We start from the raw sequence: 19002 nt of genomic DNA on the forward strand, positions 1-19002 counted from the left end.
AAAGTTCATTGTATATGTAATTTCATTATAGCCATGTCCCTTATGTATTTCAGTATTTATCAGTATTAACTGATGTCAATGTACGCATTTTTATTTATCTTTCTCTTCCTAATTTGTAATGTACAGTATGTATTGTCAGTATTCTCTGCGTGTATTATACGCGTGTGTGTGTGACTTTAATGAATACTATTATATACAGTCTCATTTATATTAGTAATTCTTTTAATATCTATGGGTTGTACTTTCCTTTCATGCCCAGTGGCTTGCCTTTGGCTCTGAAGAAGGGAAGATTTTCCGGAATGCATTAGCAAGCCAGTTCACTGGACATAACACTCTAAACATTTGTGTATCGGTTATTGACTAAAAACATTTGGAGTTTGTTGTTTGTGGGCTTTTTGATCCCAGAGAGTCTGTATCTGTACCTGCTATATTAATTTAATTTGCATATTCAAATATATGGGGAAATTTGAAACTATGTTTTGTCAAATTGTTTGTTAAATAGTAAAGTATTCACTTATTAGCATTTCTTTGGCATAATTTGTGCAAAACAATAACTTTCTCCGAAATCCATTGTGCAACGTTTCTTGGCGGGTTAAATGCTTTATTAATGGGAGGCTATTCTTGAAATTCTTTTATTGGACTTCGGTTTTACCAGTGTTTGCCATACTAAGAATGTGCTGAGCCCACACTCGTTAATAAAAATATATATATATATTTAATCCAAAGATCAGTGCGGCAGCAACACTACCCACTGTGCTATCACGCCACCCACCATTAAATCATAACAAAACACAAACCTCTTAATCCAATTCTTTATTATTTAATTAATCCAGTCTTTGGTGCAGAAATTCTATATTAAATCAATGTATCTCTTAAGTCATTTTTTATTACTGAAAGATTTTTTTATAAAAATGGAAATATACAGATGTGTATGATTAATATTATTTTTGGCGTTTTCAGTACTATGCGCCCTAAAAACATTTTGTGTTTGATAAAAACAATTTTGTGTTCGATAAAAACAATCAAAATTGTACGCCTGTGGCCCAAAGAATTGACATATTCCATAAAGCATTAACGGATGAAGTTTGACTTGGACCTCGTGATTTGGCAGGTTTTCAGCGTTCACGCATGCGTTTAGCCACAGTTATTTTGGTTACGTTGCCATCGTCGGTCCGGCAAGTCTGACTGCTTTAATGAAACTTTGCCGTTAACACTGTGGTTAATTACAAACTTGCGACCACGGCTGTTAGGACAAACTCCGCCTCCTCGCCAAACTACAGTAGAGAACAGTATTATTAATTACAAAGTTTGATCAATTTGATACTGTAAACGCATAAATGTTAAGCTTATAGCCACGACCCGCATGTCAATGCGAGCAAGGCGTTTGTGTTAATAAAACTGAGCTTTTTACCAGCTAACTTTTTTGTTAAAGTACTCCATATAATCTAAATAAACACAAAATAAATGTGCATAAAACGAATCTCGTCAAAAATGTAAAATGCTCACGTTTAACCTTAAATTCCTCAGAACTATAATACAACGACACTGCAGACGTAAGAGCTTGTCCATTCACTTCGCCAAGACCTGCGGCATGTGACCATTCAGCGCAGGCTGCGCAGCTTCAGAAACTCTTTCTCATCCTGGGAGTGTGCTCACTCTATGTAGCCCTAACTCGTCAATTAACGAGCAGTCGATATTGGTGCTCTCCGGAATGTTTAGAGGAAATAGTTAACAGTCCTACTAGCCTGGGCTGATGATACACGGAGGTATTCTTTCACCACAGTAGTTGAAGAATTACCATTGTAAAGAATGAAGATGAAACTAGTGCCGGCAGTGCCACATTTGTAGTCGCGAAAACCCCGAGTCCAGAAGGCCTGTTTCGTGATTATCGATAAGTCGAACTCACAGAGGCCCCCTCGTTTTTTCCTTTCTGTGGCGTGACTGTTGCTTCAGTGGTCGCGTTTCAATACAGGGATCAATGGAACATCGTGACAGAAAATGACAGATTACGGAGAGGAGCAGAAGAACGAGTTAGAGGCACTGGAGGCCATTTATCCAGATTCATTTACAGGTAAGAGCCTGGGCTAATTTGTACTCAACAGTGAAGTGTCTCAACGTGCCACATCTCCGGCGACTGTCCGGACGGCTTTCACTCCGCCCTGCACTTAAATCTACTTACTTTGGCGTAAAAATATAACAAATTGAAGTTTATGATACATTAGACAGCATCGTTCACTTTCCTGTGAGTAATGCCAAGCTTATGAACTCTGAGAGAAGTTTTACTGTTACAAATGGTGATGGGTTGCAGGGTATCCCGTTCATTAGTGGCTCTACTAAACTGCAAAGCAGCATTCTTTACGATATACTGTTATCGTTGCTTATATTATGTCTTAAATATGTTTGTTACCATAACTTTATTACTGTTCTGCGGTAATGCTAATAAAATTTGAAAGATATCATCTTCAGCTGGAGCACGGGCAGGTACCGTAAAGTGTCTTGCTCATGGTCACACGGTGTCGGTAGTTGGATTTGAACTCGCCACTGTGCCTGTGCAATCTGCCTGCCTAATATTAATACTTTTCTTTAATAGGGGACAAGAAGTGGTTGTCATTGTTGATATTTGCAAATACAAAAGCTTGCTTATTTGTTTTTCTGATTGTGCTAAATTTAGGCTTATTGGGTGCAAAAAAGAAACAAGCCTTCATCACAGGGTACGCTGACATTCATTTATTTCTGGCCAATTTGTAATTGCCAGAAAACAGTCATTTTGGGGGTTGAGGTTAATAATAAGAAAACTGTATCAAGAGTGAAGCTAGTAACCAGGCCTGGATTTTCTACTCAAGTCTTCTGTATCTGTATGTCCTGCAACAGCCGCATCAACTATGTTTCCTGTAATACATTCAGCATATCTGTATAATATGATTTAAGTAGCAGCTAGTAATTCATTTTACCAAGCTCTGATAATTTAACAATAGCTTTCTCTACATATGGACCAGATGCAATTGCTTTCCTTTAAGGATCCTATGTAGTATGTTTCTACTCCTCAATATTTGAAATCAAAATGATTAAATATACTGTACATGATCACATTGAACAGGCAGGTAAAGGAGCTGGTCTGTAAACTATAGGTTTGACATTTCTGTTCCATCTCTGGTATATGTAACCTTGAACAAGTCACATAACCTGCCTTTGATCCAGTAAAAAAAAAAAAAGCAAAACTTGGAATCAGTTGTATTCTTTGCTTCTCCCTGGGGTGGTATTTACTGTACGGTGCCTCACAGTTAGGAGACCTGGGTTCGCTTTCTGGGTCCTCCCTGCGTGATGTTTGCATGTTCTCCCCATGTCTGCGTGGGTTTCCTCCCACAGTCCAAAGACATGCCAGTTAGGTGCATTGGCGATCCTAAATTGTCCCTAGTGTGTGCTTGAATGACTGACTGACTGATGTGAAAACATAAGTAACGAGCAGTTCTTCCAATTGTGTGTCAGTCATCTCCCTTCAACTGTGTCATGTTTTGACAGCTTTCTTGCATATACTGCCCATTTCAAGTCCCCCCATGGTATTTATGTGGAGGTAAGAACTCCACTCTAACTTTTCTATAACCCTCAATTTAATATTTTTGAAGTATTATTTTGTGGATTTGTTTTGAGTGTTATGGGTCATTGATTGTGGCAAGGTTCGCTTATATTTACAGTCTATGGCACAGTGTTGAACTGAGTCTGGCAAGCTGGCCAGGTCCTGTAGCAGGAAAGTAGCCACAAACTATAATGCTTCCACCACACTTTACAGCTTGTATGAGGGTGTTTTAGTCAGACAAGACATTTGGTATTGTGGCCAAACACCTCTAACTTTATCTTATCCATCCAGAGCACATTGTTCCACTAGTCCTTTTTTTCTCTTAGGTGCTGTCTACCATACTTCAGGTGTACACATGTATTATGGGTTTTTTTGTTTTTTTTTATCCGTTTTGGAGGACAGAGACTTTTTCCTTATGTTGCTATTAGCAAAATATTCTGCGGTCTTTTTCAGATGGTTGACTCCTACACTTTGACGTTATCAGTGACAAGACTTCCTTCTAAATATCTTGAAATTATCCTGGGTCTCTTGGAGACTTCCCCGAACTTCCTTTGGCCACCTCTTTTGCTGAATTTGGTGGGATGGTGGTTTGAAAACCCTTGCCAGAGTTTACTAAAGAGATGTGGCTTTTTAACTTTTTTAACCTGGCCAGCATCAAGCTGAAAGAACACTCTTTTCTTTATTCTCTAAGTATTTTTATATAGTGGCAAATTTGGGATGCCATTAAACCAACCCCAAACCCAGAATAAAGCTAGTTTTATGTGCTCAGGGATTTTTGAAGTTCTAATTTGTTTTATCTTGCATACCACTTTGTCAGTTTTGATTTGTTATCAGTCTGCACTAAAAAGAAACTGACAAAAAAAATTTTTTTTCCCCCTGAACTTCAGAATCTAGTTAATGTAATTTGTTCACAAAAATGTAATTTCTAGGTGTTCGTGTTTTCTTATTCTTATTAATTTAAATTATTGAATGAGTTGAAAGATCAGTGTAACAGCACAACTCTGCAAATTTAGGTAGTATTGATTTCTAACAATTTGGTCAATTTTGGTGTATGTGCTCATGTTAAATTTCTCAATAGGAAACTTAGATTTTATGTCTCCCGAGGAGCATGTGAATTACCATAAAGCCATAGTTTGTTTAAAAAAAAATCTATTTCCTTGCTTTCCACTATAAATAAATTCATTGTGAAGCTCTTTCCAACTTATTCTCCAGTTCCATTCTCTTCTCCATGTTTTTCTTTCCCAAGTAAATCTTTGCCATCACTTCCATTCCCAACTCCAGACACCCTTAGGTAGGGTTGATGAGTCTGTTTTTAAAAACCGACCCGAGAGTACTTCCGGTGCCATGCTAACATAACCATTAAGTTCTTTCCTGGTCAATTTGAAGGCTATAAAAGAAAATAGAAAGTTGGATTTATTAAGTCACAGTATCAGTGTTGAAGTAAGGAGGACTGTTTTGCCCTTTGTAACATCTTCAAAAAAATGTTAGTGAAGGATGATGACATATCACATCATGGTGTTTAAAAATGCTGGCCAAACTGTCACCACTGTCTCAACCTTCAGAATACATTAAATCACTTAAAACTCAAAGAATGATGTCAAAACAGAAAGATCATTGCTCACACTTCAAGAATATATATTTAATTTTACCTGGTGTACACAAAGATGAAGGTTAAATACTAGTATTTCTACTGGTTGATAGTACTATGTCAATGGGATTTCAGCTATTGTGCCCTGTATCTTGCATGTAGCCACTGAAAAATCCAAACTAAATAATAATTGAGAGCACTTATTTCTCTATTGTACACTTATACACAGAATGATGACATGTTTCAGTGTAACTTAGCAAAATGATGATGGAACACAGGTGCTTCCTTTAATAACTACAGGGAGTAAAATGAGCAGTGAAAGAAATAAAGCCTCTATCCAACAACTTCCTGGCCTGCTTACAAAGTTCACAGATGCAGAAAGGAATAGAGTGACGCACCATCACAGAACAAACTTGCATTTGCCATTATACTGACTTTTACATGTTTCAAAAACACTGAATACTCCACAGACTGCAGACTTCTCATATAGTTGTGAGGCAGTAGCATTAATCAGTGCACTACACTGTCTCCATACTACTTTTTAATACCTTAAGGATTAAGGATATCTTAAGGAGGTCAGATGTGTTTATAGGCCTCTACCTGTATTCATTGTTTGTATTAACCTTTGAATGATTGTTGTGCTGTGTTGAAAAATGATAGTGTGTAGTTGAAAGTACTTTTAACATCCAGAAAATTGCTAGTACTAATATTACTATAATGTAATTTACTAATTCACATGGTACAATTATTTTTCATAAAGTAATGTGTAATTGTTTTGGTGATTTGTAAGATAAACAGATCTAATGTGAATAAGTAATTATTGTTAAATACATTTAATGTAAAATGTTAAGTTGGTTATCCATTTTGGAAATAAACCTTCAGTTTTCTTTCTTTAGTAGTTTACAGAGTGTAACTTCTTCATTTAATATCCATAGCATGCCTCATAGATATGTTCTAATTTTGATATTTTTGACTGTGTTACAGTGATTTCTGCAGGAAAGGATTATACATCATGTACATTTTCTAGAATATATGTACCTTACTTACACTATTAAACATATACCTGTATGCTTCGTGCTGTGGTTGAGAGGGGATTGAGGGACCATCTCCAGTCTTAATACTTTCAGAAGTTGTATTGCTATAAAATTATCTAGCTTCACTCTAACATTCTGAACTTGTAAACTGCTTTTTTCAGATATGATGTTTCTAAATCACTGTACTGTGCATTGCCTTGTACAGTACGAGAAAATTATGGTCAAGATAACTTCAGAGTTCATTATATAAAGTCAACATTTATTGTTTCTAAAATTCTTAATCTTTTTTTTTTTCCTCAAGTGTTGTCAGAAAGTCCAGCTAGCTTCACAATTACTGTAACTTCTGAAGCAGGGGAAAATGATGAAAGTAAGTAAAAACTACCTTCTGTTGGCTCTGCATTACTATTTTTTCCATTCACCTCTTCTTTCTTTTTTTTCTGAGTCTGCTTTAAATGGTTACTGAGTGATGTTATTTTTGACACAATTCACTATAATACAATATACTGTAAATGTAACTGTTCATTTGATTTTTACTTGAGAAATTATCTGTTTATGAATGATTTAATTATTTAATCACAACCTGTGCCTCTGGTGTTGGGTAAACACTGTGGTTGATAGTTGTATTATTCTCATTGATACTAGCTTTAAGATCAATTTTTAATAGTGATTTTTCTGTTCTTATTTTGTGAAGTTATTACAATTCGGGATTCACATGTCTGTTTTTAAGCAAATACAAAAGTGTTAATGACAGTTGCTGAAACTGAATTCACAACAATATGCAAACATTGTTGATCATTGAGTCCTTTGGTTCATTCATTCAAATTTTTTATTGATTGCAAATATCAATGTTACCATACTTCAGCTGAGAGAAAAGAGAATGTACTATCCTAATATTTCCTGGGATACAAATACCTTTATTTCTTTTGCTTTTATAAAATAATGCAATTCTGATATTAATTACAATTGTACAATTCCTTTCAGCTGTTCAAGCAACTTTCAAGTTTACATATGTACAGAAATATCCAGATGAACCTCCTCTTTATGAAATTTTCAGTCAAGAAAATTTGGAAGACAGGGACATAGCAGAAATTTTGACGTTAATACAGCAACAGGTAATAAGACAGTTCTGACATTCTGCTGGTTAGAAATATTGTAGTAATAGATAAAGAATAAAATGTTGGTTGTAACTGTTTTATTTAATGTTAGTTACAATTACATTGAAATAATTATTTAAACTTGGTCTCTTGAAAATAAGTAAGTAGAACAAAAGACTTCAACTAATGAAAGGGTAAGTACAGCTACCATAAGTTATGCATATGGTACCTTGCAGTATCAAAGATACAACAGTAGATAACAGTGTATATAGCCTGCTGTGCAAAAATACAACATTCATCACTCATGGTGAAGGTAGATAAGACATATGATCACTTTAGTTTCAGCTATTCATGATACATGTAGCCTAGAGGAAAACAATATTTCTTAATAACAGTATTTCGAAACGTGGCGGTATGAAGTATGATGCTATGGTATGACCAGCCTTAAGAACAGTTCATTTCTAAGGTAGTTGGGATCCTTTATTATGGCACAGAATTTATTACACAAGAATTGTGTTATGGCATCTTTCCTTGCGAGATCCTTATACAGATGACATTATCCCCTAGATCAGGTGTGGGCAGATTCAGTCCTGGAGGGCTGCAGTGGCTGCAGGTTTTTGTTCCAACCCAATTGCTTAATAAGGAGCACTTATTGCTCAAGTAACACGTCTGCATCACTGTAGTTGTCTCACTCGTTAAGATTTTGAACCCTTATTGTTTATTTTCATCTTAAACAGCTGTAGTTTTGGTCTTTAATTGCTCCTAATTAGCAATCAGATGCAAATGACAAAAGGAACTAGCATTCCTCCATTTAGCTTGTTTCCATTTACACCTGTGTGTGTTTATCGTGCACTATTGGGTTTAATTAAATACTTGGAAGGAAAGTGAAGAGAAAAAAGTAAAGTACTGAAAATAACTCGTCTGTTTTAGACTTCAAATCATTTGGATGGTATCCTTAGAAAGGAAAAAAATTCTAGGATATGAGAATGAGTTGAAATGGCAAAGTTAAAGCACTAGCAAGCTATGAAATTAAATAATTGACAAGGATTGATTTTCAATTAAGCAGCTGGGTTGGAACAAAAACCTGCAACCACTGCAGCCTTCCTAGACTGACTTTGCCCACCTGTGCCCTAGATGATCATTTTGTCCCTGCTAATTATGGTGTTGTCTCAAAGTAATACTAGTAGACAGGACACACATTGTTCCATTATTGGACCTGTTCTCTATGGTGTGTTTCCGGTCCAAGTCCTCTTCAGTTCTTTGACTCCAAGACATCATTATTAATGCAGGTTTCTCATTGATTAAGACATAAACTGAAGTTTAGAGCCAAATAGGTGACATTAGCCACTCGTCTGTTCAGTTGATGTGCAAGTTGCAGTATTGCATTTAGTATAGTGAGTGTGTTCTAGTATTTCAGATGTGCAGAAGTGACTTCCTTTGCCATTTGTGTATACTAATTTATGCTGTGGACTTTGACACATTAATACTATCTTTTAATCACATGAAACAATGAGATATCTGGTTTGCACCATTAAAGGAGGCTATGGAAGTACATTCTTTAAATTGTACGTCCTGTGATTTAGTTCACAAAAGGCTCTATTATATTTCTTGAAACATTATATAAGTTATTAAAGATGTTATAATGTTTATCTCAAACAATTAATGTTCATCTGCTGTTTGTGATGCATTTTCTAAGTCTCTTTCCTGTAAACACTGAGACAACGCTGGTTTTCCATAAATTGTCATGAGTTTTTTCTGTATATGACAGTGGAGACATTTTATTGTCTTGAAATGTTTTATGAAAAAACAATTGCCATTTTTATTTTTTGTGTTTCTGTATTTGTAGCTTTAATTATTTAAACAAATACGAACTTCAGTTTGAAGTGGTAACTATTTTAATCATGCTTGATAAATAGTATGTTACACAGAGCCTTGAAAAAGCATTCAGATTAATCCTCTTAATTTTACCGCATTATAAAAGTGAAATTTTGATCTCTATATTCATTTTATTTCAAAGCTCTTAAAATGTATTTTTTAGTGTGGCGTTGTTATAAAAATCATAAGACAAAAAAGAAAGGAAATCTGCTGTTACTATAAATATTCCATTATTGTGTTGAGTAAGCTGTAAATTTACGCAGGTGAAACACAATTGCTTATTGAGCATACAGTTGCCTTACAGCTGGCCTACACCAGTGAGTCATTAAAATACCTGCCACATTTTCTGAATTAAAACCCCCATAAGGGATCATTACTCAGGTTGTGAATCTGAAGGATAGTTGTGAAAATGAAGGCTAAAGAGCATTGCAAAAAAAAAAATAGAGATAAAATAATAGATGCGTAAGTTATGCAAAGAGTACACAGTGATATCTAGGTGTTTGGTTGTCCCAGTTGACACTATTGATTCAATTATCAGGAAGTGGAAGTGATGTTAGACCACCCCAGTGCTACCTAGAAAATGTTGTTCAAGATATGGTGACTTGTGAGCTAAGCCATATAGAGGACAACATTCGCTTTGAAGGAACTACAGTTTTTAGAAATTGAGACTCGAGTAAAGATGCTCTGGTCAATTTTATTAAGAACTCTTATGTGGCTGGTGATAGCATTATGGTATGAGGTTGTTTTTCCAAAGCAGGAATTTTGCCTTTGTGGAAAATACTGCATGATAGCCTTTTTCAGAACTCTTCCAGCAGGACAGTAATCCTAATTACAAGGCTAGACTAACCTTGACTTAACTAACAAGTTAATGTACTACAATGGCCTAGTCAAAATCCTGATCACTAGCGTCGCCCGAATAACCTGTTAAAAAATTGGAGCATTTTCAGTGTTATTAACATATTTCCTTTAGTGGCATTTTTTGTAATATGAAACAATGTCACATTGGGTAAAAAAAAAAAATCACATTTCAGTGCTTTGAAATAAAATGGTATGTTATACAATTTCTACAAAATGCTTCAAATTTATGAGCCAGGTTGGCAATTGTGCCCATGATTTTTTTGGACATATTCCAAAAGATGTTTGAAACTGGAACTTGTTCAATATGCAAAACAGTAGTTGTACTTGAAATAGATGCTGTGCAGAGATATGGCAAAAATGTTTTTGTTTATGTGCATGAGTATTATCATCAAGTATATGTATAGCAAGAGAGATTTTTAACGCAGTACATACTAGTAGTGCAATATCAATAAATTACTGTGGCCCAATGCTACCATGTAGACATTTAAGCTTGATTCAAGTTATCTTTGTAGGCTTTAAATGTTTATTTTTAAATATAATTACAATGTAATTAAATGAGGGGCGGCACGGTGGCGCAGTGGTAGCGCTGCTGCCTCGCAGTAAGGAGATGTGGGTTCGCTTCCCGGGTCCTCCCTGCGTGGAGTTTGCATGTTCTCCCCGTGTCTGCGTGGGTTTCCTCCGGGTACTCCGGTTTCCTCCCACAGTCCAAAGACATGCAGGTTAGGTGGATTGCCGATTCTAAATTGGCCCTTGTGTGTGCTTGGTGTGTGGGTGTGTTTGTGTGTGTCCTGTGGTGGGTTGGCACCCTGCCCAGGATTGGTTCCTGCCTTGTGCCCTGTGTTGGCTGGGATTGGCTCCAGCAGAACCCTGTGACCCTGTGTTTGGATTCAGCGGGTTGGAAAATGGATGGATGGATGTAATTAAATGAGAAAGAAAAATAACTTGTACTGTGTATTTAAAGCCAACATTCTTCTTCCTATTCTATTAAATCTCTCTTTTTTTTTTCTTTTTTTTTATAGATAAAACAAAGTATGGTAATGATTTTTACACTTGTAACTGCAGTGCAGGAGAAATTAAATGAAATAGTAGATCAGATAAAAAATCGATGGGAGGAAGAAAAGAAACGAAAAGAGAAGGAAGCAGAGGAAGCTGAAAAGGTTTGTAAAAAACATAGGGACTTTATTATATGTACCTATCCTAAAAAGTAAAATACAAGTTTTTAACATAGTACAATTATCAATGGTGATTAAGCAAAGAAATGTATGATACTACAGCAAAAGATACTATTGACTAATGAATTTACAAATGTAAAGCAGTTTGTGAAATTATTGTATCAGGATGTAAGAGAGAAAGAGAGAGGAAGATTTATAAAGCATTTTTATTTGAACTTATCAGAATAAATATGTTTCCAGAAGCTTTCCTCTGTGGCGTACTTACAGTAAGCCATTAAATACTTTTTACTACTGTGTATTTTTGCTCCCTTCAAGGTTGCTGTATATTGTGGCCGGCCTGTAAACTGGTACTGTGAGTGCTGTGCAGAGTGGAGGGGGAACCTCTGCTTTTTTTCCCAGTTGATTCTGGGGTTCGTCAGAATACTACTGTGTCCTTGCTCCTGCTCTGTTCAGTACTTGCATGAACTGGGGTTGGGCAGGGTCGTGGGGTCCTGCGACTGTGAAGTATCTGTTGGTGAAGACAGATTTACTGATCTTGACTTTGTCGAGGATACTGTGATCTTTGCAGAGTTAGTCCATTCCTCAATCATATTTTGTGTCAATACACAATTTTAATTTATTTGCTGGAAACTGAACACTAGGTGGCAGTCATGATCTTCTATTAATATTTAGTGTCCTGTTCATTTGCAATGCTATGCTGAATATCTGCTCAATAAACCTTGTTCACATATAGCATTTTTAATCAATTCATTTAAAAGTTAAACTAAGAGAAAAAAGAACTATAGGAATCTTCAGCATTTTTAGAACCGAGCTGCTTCATGGTACCTTGTTTCATAGGAATTACTTTGAAGTTTGATTAAGATGCACAACATGCATTAAATTATTTGCCTGTCGGTAGCAGAAACCCAGTTATTCAACTTGTTCAAAATGTGCTTACATTACTAATTTGCACACTGTGTTTTTTTACAGTGGGATAATGAGTAGAAGATTACAAAGTATGCTGTGTTAACAATTGTTTAAAAATATCCCAAGAAAATAGTACATATAATTATTCAGCATTTTGTTACATTTATGTTGAAGATACATTATATCAAAATCCACAGTAAGTAAATTTGCTGTTAATAAAACATGTTTTCTGTTGTAGGTGGTATTCCATGGAACTCCAGTTAATATTGAAAACTTTCTTTCCTGGAAAGCTAAATTTGAACTTGAGATGTTTGAGCTGAAAAGGAAAAGTCAAAAAGAAGAAGAGCAGTCTGGAAAATGCAAGCTTACTGGTATGTGAAAACAGTTTTTGAAATTTCAGTGAATGTTGTTTTTCCCTCTACAATTTATGGAATTCCATAATATTATGTAGTGGTGATCTCTCTTTAGCTTTGTTTTCACTACATTATCTGTACAGTCATTTATTTCCACTCTGTGATCCCAGTTTCTGTGATGTAGAACAGTATGCATCAAATCATAATTCACAGAACTGTTAATAAATATAGTCTCTTTACTTTGATTATTATTTGTTTTATTTGCAAGTATTGTATGAGTTTAAAATTAAAACCCTTATTCACATTACAGGGTGGGTTATGTAGAGTTTCTCAGTTTCTAATCTTTCCTTTCTTCTTTTGGCTGCTCCTGTTAGGGGTTGCCACAGCGGATCATCTTCTTCCATATCTTCCTGTCCTCTGCATCTTGTTCTGTTACACCCACCACCTGCTTGTCCTCCCTCACCACATCCATAAACCTTTGCTTAGGCCTTCCTCTTTTCCTGTTCCCTGGCAGCTCTGTCCTTAGCATCCTTCTCCCAATATGCTCATCTCCTCTCCTCTGCAAAGCCACTGCAGCCCTCCAGGACAATGATCTTTCTATTATCAAACCTGCTTAATCCATTTCTTGGTCATGGGTTGTGGCCTTTTCAGGACATATTTGTACTTACTCACATTGCACCTGTGGTATCCCGAGAATAATCTATGTGGACACACAATAATGTACTCACGCCACACTTTATCTGGATAACCTGGATGTTTGAGGCAGCAGTACAAACCACTGCATCACTGTGCTCCTAACATAGATATTTGCATACTACTGTAGATTACTTCTCTGTATATTTTAATTAGATAAAAGACCAGTAACCTTAGATGTTGGCAGATGTGTTAGCAAATCATATGGTGCATTTAAAAGAGTTGTTTTTCATTTAGTGAATTTCAAGAAAACACGCTGCTTTGACATAATGAATTGTTTTCATCATAATCAATGTTTTGTAAGGGAAAATATGTAAGTTGTACTCATAGTGTGAAAACTTCGATGTAAGGTAGCAAGTATATCATTGAAGAAAAAAGGGCGAATCAATAAATGATAAATCCTGCCTCTTGGTAGCACACGCTGCTTGATTATTCATGTATACGGAAGTAACAGGGGAAAGTAGCACAGTGCCTCATTGTTTAAATGTTGTTGCCACACAGATTAAAAATCCTGGATTCAAATTCAAAACTCCATGCCCAAATCTTGTGCAGACTCCACATTGACATTTTCCCTTGTGTCTGTGTGGGATTTCCTCAGGGTATTTCAGTTTTCCTTATACATTCCAAAAGACATGCATGTTAGGTTAACTATCAATTCTAAATTGGCCCTGCATGAATGTGGGTTTGAGTGAGAAGGCCCCACTATTGACTGGTGCAGAGTCCAGAGCTGTTTCCTGCTTTGTGTCCAGTGCTGGCAACCATAAATTGGATTACATAGGTCTAGGAGAGGGAGTGGTAGATGAGGATGGAACTCACAAGGAATCTGCAGTTCCACCCCAGATGCTCAAACATCCCTAAGGATGGATGTGGTCATCTGGTCTGAGCGGAAGAGGGAGAGCATCGTAATTGAATTAAGTTCTCCATGAGGTGAAGATCATGAAAAAGAAAGCCACCAGGAACTGGTCCATGAATGTGAAGGCAAGCATTGATAGGTCTTGATATTCTCAGTCAAGGCAAAATATAGAGGATTCCCAGCAGAAGTGACATGGAATATGCTTATGGGATCAAAATGAAAAAAATAGAAATACAGCAGCTCTCATGCTGGGGTAAACAGCAGTATAAGCCTGTGGTTGGCACTGCCATAAAAGGGAGGCCAGGAGCTGATGGGCAGTGATTTGGCCACCATTACCATTCTGCCAACTGGAGGGCATTATAGTTAAGGGTCAAAACACCCAAAGGACTTTGAGCACTGTCTGAAATCATCTACTCCTGTCTAAAAGCTACAGTCTGTCAAAGAAAGACTGGAGACTAGGCATTCAATGATGTACAGGTGCTGGTCATAAAATTAGAATATCATGACAAAGTTGATTTATTTCAGTAATTCCATTTAAAAACTGAAACTTGTATATTAGATTCATTCATTACACACAGACTGATGTATTTCAAATGTTTATTTCTTTTAATTTTGATGATTATAACTGACAACTAATGAAAGTCCCAAATTCAGTATCTCGGAAAATTAGAATATGAATTAAGACCAACGCAAAAAAAGGATTTTTAGAAATGTTGGCCAACTGAAAGATATGAACATGAAAAGTATGAGCAAGTACAGCACTCAATATTTAGTTGGGGCTCCTTTGGCCTGGATTACTGCAGCAATGCGGCGTGGCATGGAGTCGATCAGTCTGTGGCACTGCTCAGGTGTTATGAGAGCCCATGTTGCTCTGATAGTGGCCTTCAGCTCTTCTGAATTGTTGGGTCTGGCGTATTGCATCTTCCTCTTCACAATACCCCATAGATATTCTATGGGGTTAAGGTCAGGCGAGTTTGCTGGCCAATCAAGAACGGGGATACCATGGTCCTTAAACCAGGTACTGGTAGCTTTGGCAGGTGCCAGGTCCTGTTGGAAAATGAAATCTGCATCTCCATAAAGTTTGTCAGCAGCAGGAAGCATGAAGTACTCTAAAACTTCCTGGTAGATGGCTGCGTTGACCTTGGACCTCAGAAAACACAATGGACCAACACCAGCAGATGACATGGCACCCCAAACCATCACTGACTGTGGAAACTTTACACTGGACCTCAAGCAATGTGGATTCTGTGCCTCTCCTCTCTTCCTCCAGACTCTGGGACCTTGATTTCCAAAGGAAATGCAAAATTTACTTTCATCAGAGAACATAACTTTGGACCACTCAGCAGCAGTTTTGTCTTTAGCCCAGGCGAGACGCTTCTGACGCGGTCTCTTGTTCAAGAGTGGTTTGACACAAGGAATGCGACAGCTGAAACCCATGTCTTGCATACGTCTGTGCATGGTGGTTCTTGAAGCACTGACTCCAGCTGCAGTCCACTCTTTGTGAATCTCCCCCACAGTTTTGAATGGGTTTTGTTTCACAATCCTCTCCAGGGTGCGGTTATCCCTATTGCTTGTACACTTTTTCTACCACATCTTGTCCTTCCCTTCACCTCTCTATTAATGTGCTTGGACACAGAGCTCTGTGAACAGCCAGCCTCTTTAGCAATGACCTTTTGTGTCTTGCCCTCCTTGTGCAAGGTGTCAATGGTCGTCTTTTGGACAACTGTCAAGTCAGCAGTCTTCCCCATGATTATGTAGCCTACAGAACTAGACTGAGAGACCATTTAAAGGCTTTTGCAGGTGTTTTGAGTTAATTAGCTGATTAGATTGTGGCACCAGGTGTCTTCAATATTGAACCTTTTCACAATATTCTAATTTTCCGAGATATTGAATTTGGGACTTTAGTTTTCAGTTATAATCATCAAAATTAAAAGAAATAAACATTTGAAATACATCAGTCTGTGTGTAATATATGAATCTAATATACAAGTTTCACTTTTTAAATGGAATTACTGAAATAAATCAACTTTGTCATGATATTCTAATTTTATGACCAGCACCTGTATGTCAGACCTAAGAGCTGATTACTTTTTGTACATATTCCAGTTGTTTGGCTTTGAACTTTTAAAGTTCATAATTTGTGAAGCTGATACCAATAACAGACAAACAACTGCTCGGAAGGTCACAAAATTTGGCATGTGCTTTTAGAACTTTCATTGAAAGACTACTGTTTATTTTGAATTCAATCTACAGCTTGAGCTTTGAACTTTTAAAGTTTGAAGTTTTTATAAAACAGCAATCCTAGCTCTGAAACACTGATTGCATTTTATGCCATAACAGCATAGTCTTAACTCTTTTTTTTTTTTTTGTGCTGCCTTTTTCAATCGACTGTTTTATTCAGGATGTTTATTCAGGACACATTTTATAAATCACCTTAGTAAGCAGCTAAATTCTGTTTCTTAAAATTGAAACATCAAGGGAAGAAATTGTCATTTACTCAAAGAAAGTAAAATGCATGTAGTCAACACTGAGTTTAGAAAAATATTCTCCTTGGTGTTTATTTTTTTTTTATATTACTGTTAAAGTTTTTTTATGATGGCTTTTTGTAAGATAACATCAGTATAAAAGCATTTAGGTGCTTAGGTCTATATAAATAAAATGTATTGTTAAGCTGTGAATTGTATATGCGATGGCACCATCAAATATGGAAAATTAAAGAAACGTACACTTAAGAGTGTAAGGAAGCACTTTTTTGCTATAACAACAATTTTTGTTATATAGCTCAAAATCACCCAATGGGCTTTTAACAAGCCATGTTTTGTGACAGCCCCTGAGCATTGATTCCCTTAAAAGACAAGAAAAAAACTCCCAAAAATACCCTGTACTATTGTGTCATGTATTTAAAGCAGAAACCTTAACAACTGTTAATAATAGAGGTAGATTAGCTAATAGTTAATCAAAGAGATTCCATGGACACTAAACTCTTCTCTTTTTTTGTAATATTTTGAGTATTTTTTATTTTCTGAGATGCAGCAATTGTATGACACAATATTTTTCATTGTACCATAACATGGCACCTTTTGAAATTAACAGTTTAATGGCATGTAAACAAAGTAATGTTGACACTCCTCTTTTTATTAGGAAAGCAACTTTTTGAGCGAGACCATGATCTGGATACTTCTGATATCAAATTTCTGGAAGAAGGTACGAAAATAAGATGCTTTAATTTTAAAGTTTGTTTTAAGTGTAAAGAGTATAGTGTGCACATATTTATGATTTTGTTTTATTTTTTTCTTTGTAGCTGGCAATAATGTGGAAGTGGATGAGTCCTTATTCCAAGACATGGATGATTTAGAATTAGAAGATGATGATGATCCAGATTTTAATCCTGCTAATCTAGACAGTGAAGACGACTAATTTGCTTGTTACTTACGCCAGTGTCAAATTATTAACTTTGTATTCAGGAAACAAAAATACATGGTTACAGTGTCTTCACCCAACATGAAATTATTTTAATGCTTGTTTATTTTTTGATCCACAGATTCAAATAAATAGATCTTTACTAATACATTGTACATATTACTTTTAGTCCATTCACACATAAACCATTACAGTCATGCTTTTGTTTGTTCAAATAAAAGGGTAAGATTCACCTGAGCCTTGATCCAGACAATGTGCAGATTGTTTTCTGTCAATCATACTTTTCTTTTTTTTATAAGACAAAACAAACCTAATACTACCTTGCTTTGTACAGTATATTTTATATATGATTTCAATTTTCAAAGAAATAGTTCTTTGCTGATTTTAGATAATTCAACGCAAAGTGCATCTCTGTAAGGAGGGGATGAGAGGTGCAATGTATATTATACTTTATTTTCAAACTCCTGTTTGGAGGGAAATGCATCAAAAGTGGTTCCTTTACACTTGGAAGGTAAAACTCCTCAATATTAAATGTTTAGTTAAAATCTAAAAGCTGTTTCCTTGTTTTAGGATTATTAATACTAAATTGCAGCTATTATTACAATTTGAAACATTTAGCATTTACATTCAAATCGTAAAAAAGATGTATATTGTGAAAAAATAAAAACACTAAGGAGATACGGTCACACCTCCGAAATCCCCTCTTAAACAGTGATACAATGGGAAGCAAATACTTTTTTTTTACCTCCTCATTGCTACTGGCTTGCTGCTGCCGTGCTGTGTGATCTGCATGTGGCGCAGCGCTTCAAACATTTAAAAGCCTGTACACCCGCCGTCCTTTTGTTTCACTGCCTTGTCTCGTGGGACGTTAGTGTCTCCAAGAAAATCACGTCTCCTTCCAAGCTTTCCAAGATTTTTTTTTTAATAACAGAGAGATATCAATCTGTGGCACTAAGCAAGTTAGTTCATCACATGGAATTATATAATGATGGATTGTTGTGCAATTCATAGCATGTCATTATTGTGTGTATAAGTTTGTAAGTTTTATTTTTAACTGCAAAATGAGGCTGTTGCACATTCTGAGTTGTTATGGTCAGAGGGAGGAATACAGCATATTTCACAGATGTACTCTGGGTGTTTTGTTTCTCGATCTCATTCATTCCAATAATACAGGTAGAAATTTTGATGCTATTGAGTCATGCACAAACATAAAAAGCTAACTTCCCTTTGATCATCATGAATTTATTTATATACGTTTCTACTAGTGATTTAATTATTATTAGATATCATTATTTTTGATAGATTTATTACAAGACAAAAGAAAGAAAATAAAGTCAGATGTAGTGAGAATATTTAAATTTCACACAAACCGGTCAAGATACAAACCCAGAGCTATAGAGCTGTCAGGCAGCAATGTTATATTATTGCCTCCTCCCTGATATCCTTTATTTTTATATATTTGTCAAAATAAGATGCTTCAGATCTTTGGACAAAATATAATGTTAGATAAAGGGTATTCCTTTAGGCTAATACCACATTATGTGACTTTTCCCTTGATTTTCAGTTGTAGCCCTCATTCACA

General features: G+C 36.0%; 1 protein-coding gene across 1 annotated transcript; it reads left to right on the forward strand.

The window, feature by feature from the left end:
• Positions 1-1648: 1648 nt before the first annotated feature.
• Positions 1649-17670, forward strand: rwdd1 (RWD domain containing 1). Its single transcript, XM_039747607.1, has 7 exons — positions 1649-2071; positions 6498-6563; positions 7178-7308; positions 11043-11180; positions 12340-12472; positions 17142-17204; positions 17302-17670. The coding sequence occupies exons 1-7, from the start codon at positions 1999-2001 to the stop codon at positions 17415-17417; spliced, it is 720 nt and encodes a 239-aa protein (XP_039603541.1). The 5' UTR covers positions 1649-1998; the 3' UTR covers positions 17418-17670.
• Positions 17671-19002: the final 1332 nt, after the last annotated feature.

This window comes from Polypterus senegalus, chromosome 3, assembly GCF_016835505.1.
Source record: "Polypterus senegalus isolate Bchr_013 chromosome 3, ASM1683550v1, whole genome shotgun sequence".
Taxonomy (NCBI): domain Eukaryota; kingdom Metazoa; phylum Chordata; class Cladistia; order Polypteriformes; family Polypteridae; genus Polypterus; species Polypterus senegalus.